Genomic DNA, 10,617 nt, shown 5'->3' with positions numbered 1-10,617 from the left:
ACTTGTCAAGCTCATGATGTAGGTTTTTTTTGGCAGGAAATGATAGAGGCTCGAAGATGTATAGAGTGCAAAGAGTAGGATGAAGAGGACCCCCAGCAAAAGGAGGAGTTACTATGGGCATATAAGTCGACAGAGTCAAGCAAGTAGTGTGTAATATGAGTGTGTGAAGAGGTCTACCATTGTGCAGTAGACTGGCCTCCAGAGCTAGGAGATGCTTGCTATAGAGAGGTTGATAAGATAGTTGGGAGTCTGGAATTTCCTTGAAAAAGCAAAATGTCATCGTGTTTTGAAATAATAAAAATCTTGCAGACATTTCTTGAACTTGTGGATATTCTCATGGTGCTCGTAATACCTGATTTTGTATCGACCTGCTTCCATGTTAGTACTTAAATGTTTTAAGTAGCTTGGTGGTTGAAATCTGACGGTTAACTATAACCAGTCTAAAGGGCACTAGCACTATGCAACAAATTTTAGGATAGCACGGTAGTAGTGTAGGGGTAGCGTAGTAGTAGTATAGGGGTAGCACAGTAGTAGTGTAGGATTCGTGAAGGATAAGTTATCGCCAGCACGATGGTTGGTTGCACTAGGATATGAACAGCCACTAGCACGGTGGTTTGCTTCTATTATTACAAGATGAATGGATTTGTAGGATGTGTGGATTTGTTATGGGAAACCAATGCGGTGGTTGTTGGGATATACAAAACAAGCATGGGTTTTACCGTTTGGGATTTACAAAAATAATTTAATAAAACCAGCACGATGGTTGTTTGGATATACTAAAAAGAAGCATAGTCTCAATACAAATTCCATTTTGTAGGACAAGTGGACATATTGTTTCCCTGTAATGAGACTACATACATTTTCTTAGTACTATCTCAATCATCCTCGTCCACCGCTCCAAGACACCCCAAGATGTGCTCATGTGTGTCTAAATCCAATTTGAAGACACTCCTACCCTTCTTTTGTTGTGGCACGAGTTGCATCTGGAACTTAATAGCTCTTAATAGATGAGAGTACACACATGTTTGTGGACTCTTATGTAGCAATTCGTAATTGCAGCCTCTCTTGGATGTTTTTTTGTACCAAAAAGCTCCAACTACTACATCCCACTTCTCGAAGGTTGTTCCCCAATTATCCTTAAATGTTTCCTCAACCTTGTACTTAGGTTTTGTGCATTGCAACAGAAAGTATGGGTCATCTTCCTCGTTCTCCCTAGAATCTTTGACAACTGCAAAGTTATCCCCCTCTTCTAGACAGTTAGTGAGGTCATCGAAACTCTCCCCAAACTGTGGCGAGTCGTTTGTCTCTCCATTGTTTGTCACTCCATCTAAATGTAGAGGGACAACTTGAACTCGATCCCATGTCATCATAGTTGTGATGTTTTCACAATTGTCATGATTCCCTATGATGCACGCACTACAAAAACAAGAAAGTTTTCTTGTTTTAATCAATTGGTTGTTTGAAAAGCCCCATATGCTGTGCAGACCACGAACTCCTTTAATTTTCTCTTCATCCACTTTCACTTCATGGAACACTCTGCGTACTATAGTATTCTTAAGGCTTTGTTTAATGTATGTTGAATGCGCACCTATGGAGAGGTTGGCTGTAAGACATGTTATAGCATCATGGGCATCATTGAGTTTTTCTTGAGGGCATGCTAGTTGGTGTTTAAACAGAGCTTGCCTAATAACAACACTGCATCCATCATGTTCACCCTTGCCATGGCTAGACCCAAAGAAATTCCACATCATGTCTAAACCGGTCATGGATTTGAACCTTGAGATGAAGTAGAATCCACATGCTGATTTAAATTGAGAGGTAGCACCATCTAACCACACCCAATGTTGTTTTATACTTTTTGCATGGGGATTTTTCTTTTTCAGCCATTCATGATGCAGTAGAAAAGCATGTCTCACAAATAGGGTGTCATGTTCCCTATCATCTGAAATGTAGAAATGGTAAGTGCGTTGCACTAACTTGGACTGTTGTGAGTCAGCAAGAAGATTGGCATCAGGCGTGGAAGAATCAAGCAAATGGCTGTACATGATATGCACAAGAATTGCTATTTGCTTGTTGTACCATGTATCTCATCTTGTTCTTGAAAAGAATAATTTTTTGTAAAATCTATGACAGATACAATAGTGTCACGGGGAAAATTGGCAAGGCACGTCCTGAACTGCTTATCTTGCTAGCTGGCCATGAAATTGTGAGCACATATTTTGGGATGGATTGAACCACGTGACCTACAAGCTCCCTTGGCTGGGTGCTCTTATATGACAATAGCCATCTCTTTTTATCGGATCCTTCAACATTGACATTTTCAAATCTCCTCCATTTTAGAGCAACGTGGTTGTCTTCACTCATTTCATTTGGACAGTTCAGCTTCAAACTGCAATGCTTGCAAGTGCTACGAATGCATTCAATCCTGCCACTCATGGTCTTCTTTTGGACAAACCACTAGCTCCCACAAAGACCCTAGGCTACAAAACTTGCCCTCCCTTGCAACACATGATGAGGATCCAGGTGGCTTATAGACTACGTATTCATTGGGGAGGCATGGGCATCGATCCCCATGGAGCAATGCTCCAACACGACCAAATCTCAAGTCATTCATAGCTTGCTGAGCCAAGTCAAAGTCTATGTGGGTTTTGCACAACAACAAACATTCCTGTCTTTGAGTTTCCTGACGTACCAGGGCTTACAATGCTCAAAGCTCCTCTACCCAATTGAAATGTCCGGATTCTGATCCCCAAACTTGAGATACAACTCCATCTGCTGACCCACATGCGCGAACAACAAAACAATGAGCCCCCTTTTTGCTACTACTAAAAGAATACAAAACACAGTCTAATTATAGTATATAATGAAGCAAGAAAATTTCAACCATTGTGCTAGTTTAAGACAATCACAATTTCAATCACCACGCTAGTTTAGGACACATTTAGGATAGTCACAATTTCAATCACCAGGATGGTTTAGGACAGTGTCATAGTTTCAACCACTGGGATGGTTTAGCCTGACGGTCTCAACATCACATATTAGACAATAACAAGTATATTGCTTTCCATTTCTTTATTTCACCATTAGAAAATAACAATATATTGCTTTTCATTTTTGAATTCCATAACAGTGGTATATGACCCGAATAGTAGGAAATTAAATTTAACAAATTTAAGCACTAAGAAACACAATAATTTCAACCACTGAGCTGGTCAATAACTAATGCTTGTTCAACCACGTTGGTTCACGATATATCAAATAACTAGTAATTGAGCTGAAGCAGCCATGATTGCATGATGTTCCAACCACCGGACTGGTTTAGTAAAATAACAATATATTGTGCGAAATATATTGCTGTTAATTTCTGCTCAACCATGTTATCAAGCTGGACAACAACTAATGTTTCTTCAACCACACTGGTTCAGGACAATCACATAACTGGCAATTGAGCTAAACCAACCTACGGTTGCATGATGTTTCAACCACAAGGCTAGTCTAGGACAATCACATTTAGAAAATAACAATATATTGCTTTTCATTTTTGAATTCCACAATTTAACAATGGTATATGATCCGAAAAGTAGGGAATTGAATTTAACGAATTTAAGTACTAAGAAACACAATAATTTCAACCACCGAGTTGGTCAATAACTAATAACTATTCAACCACGCTGGTTCAGGACATATCACATAACTGGTGATTGAGTTTGAAGCAGCTACCGTTGCATGATGTTCCTACCATCAGGTTGGTTTAGTAAAATAACAATATATTGCAAAATATATTACTGTTAATTTCTTCTCAACCATGCCACCGGGCTGGTTTAGGACAATCACATTTAGTCCAAGCCTAGTTTAAGCAATGAAACAAGTAAACTATCCCAAAGCTCAATCACACCATGGGCCTGGTTTAGGCACCACTGACCTGCGTTGTATCTAGCATGTGTATGATGTTCTTCTCAAACACCTTGCGTCCCATCCGCTTCTTATAGATGTCCTTTCTATTTGGAGAAACTGTCGTATTTTTGTGCCAAAATGTCATCATTGTAGCAATGACTTCCACACTTAGGTTGTCTCTCCTTTTCTTGCATTCTATTAAATCCCTCAGACTTGTCGGATCAGGATGATTGCGCATTGCTTTCGGTCTACGTTTAACCCTGCTGGAGCCATGTTGGTCCTTCTGATTGACAACATCTTCAACATTGTGCGCCCAAGCCATTTCTTCTTTGTTTTAGGGGACACCAACATAGCTAACGTCGCCCTCTTTGTAGTTAGTTGATCTAAGCTATGCACCCCTTTCACTTTCTGTAGGCCATTTCTCAGGTTAGAGAGCATCGTTTCTTGGGTGTGCATCTCTCGAGGTGTTGGTACGGTTGTTACTCTACAAACTTTAGGGTGGAGGCTAAAGCTTGTGAAGACTCGAGATTGATAATCACCTGAATGGCCTGATGTTGCTGCCTTGAATGCTCCCACCAATCGTGACACTACAGCTCGTGTTCTTCGCTCTGATGGCAATGATCGAATGCGTGCATCTGCACTCGCTTCTTACTGCTACTTTGCAAGGAGTCTTCTTTCTTCTCGTTATTTCTCCCTTCGCAAATGTTGCAAAAGTGTCTTCCGTTGCTTATTCAATACCGTGCCAGTGCTTTCCTCCTCCCGCACTCTGTTCCTTGTGCCTTGACTTGGCTTTTCGGCATTCCTGTCTCGCAGCCTCTGTCTGCTTCTCTTGCAAGCCATGGCAAGTTGCATGTTGCCATTGACGCCATGGCCACAATCAGTCCAGAATAGACCTGGAGAAGCTAGCTGGTGAGGTAAGCAAAGAATAGAAGACAACTTACCTGAAAGAAGACAATGGCAAATCAAAGTCTACGCAAGGTCACGTCAAGGTGTGTGCAAGTTGTAGGGCATTTGCAGGGTAGGGGCAGGTTGCAGGTACTTAATCTTCCAAGATTTGATGGGTGGGAGGTGTGAAAATTCAAAATTCATGGGAGTAGCAAAATTTCAGCCGTTGGTTCCCCCCCCCCCTCTGGTGATACACATCAACAGACTTGGATATCCCAAACAAGTGCAATGTGGCCTAAAATGCTTCAAAACACAAATAGGCCAAAGGGCATGCTATTGGGTTTAATGTTGTGTATTATTAAATGCAATGACCTTTGGCATGCTTATGAGCCATATAGCAAGCAAGTGCATGGAAAAAGAAACAATTCAAAATTATAAATAGTGTTGGATTTATTAAAATATCTTTGTACATGCACAAATTGCACTTTTCCAACTTCTCCCATTTTAGGGTGAATCTAGATACCAACACCAGCAACTATCAATGTTTTAAGACCACCATGCACTAGTCCCAATAGTTTGGATTCCAAATTTTCAATCCGTTTTGGTTTTAAACAGATAAAAAAAAAGTAATGGAGCATGCTCTCAAATGGGTATGCATCACTTTAGCACAACATTGGAGGCCCATTAACCCATGCATAATGATCTCATTTAAGTGTGTCCTTGGGTTGAGGAGAAGCTCATGTAGTGTTGGCCGTGTGTATGTATAGAACAAAATTTTGATGTTTTTGAATAAATTGCTATATCCTATAATCTTCAGGATGCATGCCTCACATGCAACATAGCACTTGTAATGCTCTAATGGTCTTGTTCCAAATACTTATTCCATAATTTTTTTCTCTCATGTGGAATGTGTACTGCAACTTGAAGACAAAGTTTGCCGAATTCCATTGAGCGCATAAGTTATTGGTCATGTAAGATACCTATATATAGAAAAGTCCCTGAACCTCACCAAAAATGGCTACACCCAAGCAAACAATGAGTCGGGCATCAACTCTCCCCTCCACAGTTTTGTCTAGGTTCATGACCACGTAGGCATCGCATGCATATTCTTCTGATCATTGACAGAGGTGTTCCAACAAGAAGGGTGGCGGGGGATCATGTTTGGGATTGGGTGTAGCAGTAGATGTGGTTGAGTCCACCCACTTTGATCCCGACCCTTCACATAGGGAATGACGACAGCGTCCTAAGAAGAGCACGAAAGGCTCTAGCTCCTGTTGTGGTCTGGGTCAACGTACAAGAGATGCACATGAGACCATGGAGGTCATTCATGACCTTCCTTGCTACGATGAGATACCGATCACCACCAATGGTCCCAGATGACTCCCATCACTCCACACACCACCAGCACTGCCGCTAATACCACCCCATCTGCTACTCCATGCCTAGCCTTAGGGAAGGACCAAATCATCCCCTGCTTGAGGACATTTACTATGAGGTCACTATGGGTCGAGAGATTGTAGAAAATAAAAAGGAGATGCAAGTGATTACCGCCATGTCAGTTGATGAGCCACCATTTCAAGAAGGGCATACTCCTTGACTGGTGGCACTAGAATAACAACAAGAAGGAGGCAGTCTTGTAGGAATTGAAAAGTAAATGCCCTAACCCCCCCGAGTACGAGTTCGATGAGCACTACATGCTCTCGCGCATGTGTGGTGTTTTGAAGCATCACAAGTCGGAGCTGCGAGTTCCATTGCGGCGAGGAACCTAAACCTAGATGGGCGGATAAAGGTGACTGGAAGCAGACAAAGAAGGAGATGAAAAACATGCCCACAAAGTTGGATAATCAAAAGAAGGCTGCGAGGAGATGGCTGGACATCGTAGGTAAACCGCACCTCGGCAATGGTAGCAGACGGATCGGGCTCGAGGCATGGGTGGTAAGTCTACTTCTCATTTAAATTATTGTTCTATTTGTTGTATTACATATTACATGCACTTTTTTGAACTCTCATAATTTGGTCACCTTCAGACGAAGAGCACAAACGTGCATTCCACATAGGGGTGAGGGCGTGGTTCTCTAAGATGGAGGCACATGGAGTGGTAGTCGATTGGGCTACGGTGGCTGCTCGTGGGGTATAAGTTTACTCCGACACGACCAGCCATGCATGGTTTATTGACCAAATAAACGAGAGCTTGGTGATCCACGAAGAAGATAAACTTGTTTACCAACAAGTAATGCCTAAACTTCTTAACTACATTCACCATGGCAAGTCTTTCACGTTCGGTGCAAATGATACCTTATTGTAAGGGTTTTCAATCTTTATTTATAGAAAGGGCATGCCTTTAACACGTAAGGTGTCCTTTATTAGCGACAAGCATATGAGCTCTCATTTCTTTTATACTAAAAGCTTATATGTGGCAATCATTACTAGACCATCACAAGTCACATGTTGAGGATAAAGAGAAGCAAAGAACTCAAGGTATTTACATGAATAGGTAGTTTTATTCAAAATGCCATTTTATAAAAAACCTTAGTGAGTTGAAGGAAAGAAAGATGTAGATCTAAGTCAAATTTTGCTAGAGTAAGGCATGCAAATGTTACAATATATATTTGAGTATATAAGTTAGAAAAAACTGAAGCTTGAATGTTTGGCAATATGTCTCATATGTCCAAGCACTTCTAAAGAAAATTATTAATGTGGTTACATAGTTTGTAAAGTAACTATAACTCATATCGAAAACTTTGAAATAAGAGCATCCCTTATGAAATGACAATCTCATAGTTTAAGTATGCATTGGAATGGCACTAAAGTTTCTAAAATCAATTTGATTGGCAATGTTGCATTAGGCACTGCTTGATTAGAAAATATTTGATAGTAAGGCATGTCATTTTAATTGGATTGCCACTTAGTGAGGCCCCAGCCCAAATAAACACCTTTAATTGACTCTTCACATGATTAGCACGACTCCATCCGAAGGAATAACTTTAAATTCCTCGTTCGGACTTGACTGTCATGAAGTGAATGCTACTTAGACAATTACACTTTTGGTAAGAACACTTCCGGACGTTCTCATGCCGACACTGGAACAGGAATGGGGGGCTACAAATATGCAGCTTGCTTGTAAATATAGAGGAAAGGTACAGATTCCCTAGAAGTAGACAAATACAAAAAGTATGAGCTGCTTGAGCTGCTGAATGACCATCAACTTGGAGACGGAGCACCACACATTTTATTGCATGAAATCTTAACACAGTTTCACAAATTCATTGGAAGTCAATCTTAGGGAGAGCAGATTCAACGTACGTTACAATTGACTAGAACGCCATCATGCAACGTACCAATGGTGGGGATCCAATCAATAAACGAATGTCTTGGTATACAGACTTATAATTCAAAAGGCTTCAATGGTTCAAAACGGCATGTAAAGAGAATAAAACTACACTTTCTTATTGCATGTGCGAAATCTTGACAACACTGTTTCCCTAACTCATTCGAAGACAAGCATTACTGCTAAAGAACCACAACCCACAGCGTTTCAAAGGAATTCATTAATGATGCTCCAGACCACAACCTACAGCCTTAAATCAGATTATGGCCCATGGTAATTGACAACAAAACCGACATGCGTTACATGAATCAGTTAATTAGGGTTCCAAAACCGACAGGATAAAGAACACCGAATGTGTTACAATCAAGTTAAGTTTCAAAAAGCGACAGTGGTTCGAAGGAAATAATGAAGAAAACCAAAATGGTTCGAAGAAACAAGGAGGGGGGGGGGGGGGGGGGGGGGCAGAAGCGGCGCCTTTTGCCGCTGAGGAGAACGAGAGTGGGCGATATGTACATGTTTCAGGAGATGGGCAAGCTGGGGCAGTCACGTTGGAGGTGGCCAATGCCGCCACAATTGTAGCAAGAGCGGGGGTCAGCGAGGGCGGAGGAGCGGCCACGGCCACGGCCACGAAGAGGGCGGGGGCGACCACGGGAGGGAGGAGGAGGGGGAGGAGGAGGCTGGTAGGGAGGGGAGGGGCAGTCACGGGACATATGGCCGAAGAGGCCACAGTTATAGCAAGAACCACCAAAAGAAGGAGGAGCTCCACCTCTGAGGGGAGGAGGAGCTCCTCCTCGAGAATTGAAGCGGGGAGCTCCTTGCACAAACGAGCCGTCTGGGCCTGTTACCTCCAACGCCCTCATCCTCCCGTCCTCTCCCACCTCCACCACGAACTCCACTGACTCTCCCTGCTGTAATGACCTGAATCCTTGCGCATGTATCGACGTCTGATGCACAAACAAATCCTGATCCCCCTCCTCTGATGTTATGAACCCGAACCCCTTCGAACTGTTGAACCACTTCACCGTCCCTGTCTGCTTCTTCTCCCCCGACGTTGCTGCTGCTGCCGCTTCACCCCCCGCTCCGGCCATCCGCCCTCCTCCACCCGTCTCCCTTCCCCTGCAAACGCTCCTCCAACTCAACCCGTGCTTGGGGTCGCCTCCTCCCAATAAACTTCCCCAGCAGCGCGAATAGCAGCCGGCTGCGGCGAGAGATTAAGCACGCAACTTTCGCAGCGCCGCGGCTATATAGTTCAGCTCTGACCTTTGCTATTCACAAGCTCGACAGCGGCATCCAGCTGAGGAGTTCGATCGTCGTTCAATCCTTAATGCCGTTCTACAGTACTCTTCTGAGATAACCACTCTTCGGAGATAACCAAGCGATGAAACGAGGCACGCAAAGAAAAGCTAGCTAGGCAAACCCTTGTAGGATAAGGGAAGGGAAGGCCACAGGACAGAGAAAAGGAGAACGCAAGGGCAGTTTGGAGACTTCTATTGCAGTTGCAGAAAAAGAGAGCTATCTCTGGCCTCAATTCTGAGTCGCCTCACACTTAGCAAAACCGCACGCATGCACACGAGGCCTCGCAAGCGCAAAATCTATCATCCAAGCACTGGATGCGCATACAGCCTCCCGTTTTCGATCTGCATGTCTACTCACCGCAACCTGCTCTCTATCATCCGCGACCTTCAACCACGGGATGATCCAACTTCTCAGATCCTTACCGTCCACTCTTTATCTACCCAAACGAGCGCAACTCACGGTCGTCGAAGCTGAACCTGATAGCTCTATCTATCCGCTGGGAAAAGGGACAAAGAAGAAGGCACTGTGCTGCTGAGTTGGGTTGGATTGGCATTGATTGCAAACATCCAGAAGACGATAGTGGCCAAGAAGAACATAGTCTCAACGTTATCCGACAATGGACGCCTCAGATCTTCCCATCTCGTCATCGTGCGGTGCTAATCAAGCCTATGCATGGATCAAGTTGTAGCCCCCCCGTCCCTTTGTCCAACTATGGTGGAGTCCCTTTGTCCAACTATGGTGGAGTTTAGGGCCTGTTCCCATAGACGCATGTGTGGTTGAGGTGTGAGCACCTCTCCCGGTTCACACGACGGGTGCGAGTTTGGGATCCCATGGGAAAACCAATCCCCTGGAGACATCTAGGAATCCGTTTGAACAGCTGGGTGCCCAAACTGCCACCGCAACTAGCCATGCGGGAAAGCGCCTTGGAATTCACTCTAAGTACCGTCCAACTCAAATGTGTGGAAGAATTGCATGTGCTTCACTTTAACTATGGTCTATTTTGCTCAACTTTATAAAAGGAAATAAAGAGCTAGTTCCAATTATCCTCTCTCACAAGGAGGGCAAAAGGGACTATGGTCCAACTAAAAAGTGTGAAAGAATAGAATCACTCTAACTATGGTCTAGAGTCAAATGTTTTGCTAAGCTCCACAAAGAAAATTCCGAACCTAAAGATCTAGTTCCAATTGTCCACTCTTTTTTCCTTTCATACCCAT

The 10,617-nt window shown here is 43.3% G+C and overlaps 1 protein-coding gene across 1 annotated transcript; it reads right to left on the bottom strand.

Annotated features, from left to right (window-relative positions):
- Positions 1 to 8,408: 8,408 nt before the first annotated feature.
- On the bottom strand, positions 8,409 to 9,938 carry LOC147879970 (cold shock protein 2-like). The gene has a single exon (XM_087371921.1). The coding sequence runs from the start codon at positions 9,193 to 9,195 to the stop codon at positions 8,626 to 8,628; it is 570 nt and encodes a 189-aa protein (XP_087228047.1). The 5' UTR covers positions 9,196 to 9,938; the 3' UTR covers positions 8,409 to 8,625.
- Positions 9,939 to 10,617: the final 679 nt, after the last annotated feature.

The sequence above is a fragment of the Dipteris shenzhenensis genome, chromosome 33 (genome assembly GCF_047967505.1).
Source record: "Dipteris shenzhenensis isolate YYH24624 ecotype China chromosome 33, Dip_SZ_1.0, whole genome shotgun sequence".
Classification (NCBI taxonomy): domain Eukaryota; kingdom Viridiplantae; phylum Streptophyta; class Polypodiopsida; order Gleicheniales; family Dipteridaceae; genus Dipteris; species Dipteris shenzhenensis.
Note: the sequence above shows the minus strand (reverse complement) of the source record. Positions and strands in the feature narration are given on the sequence as shown.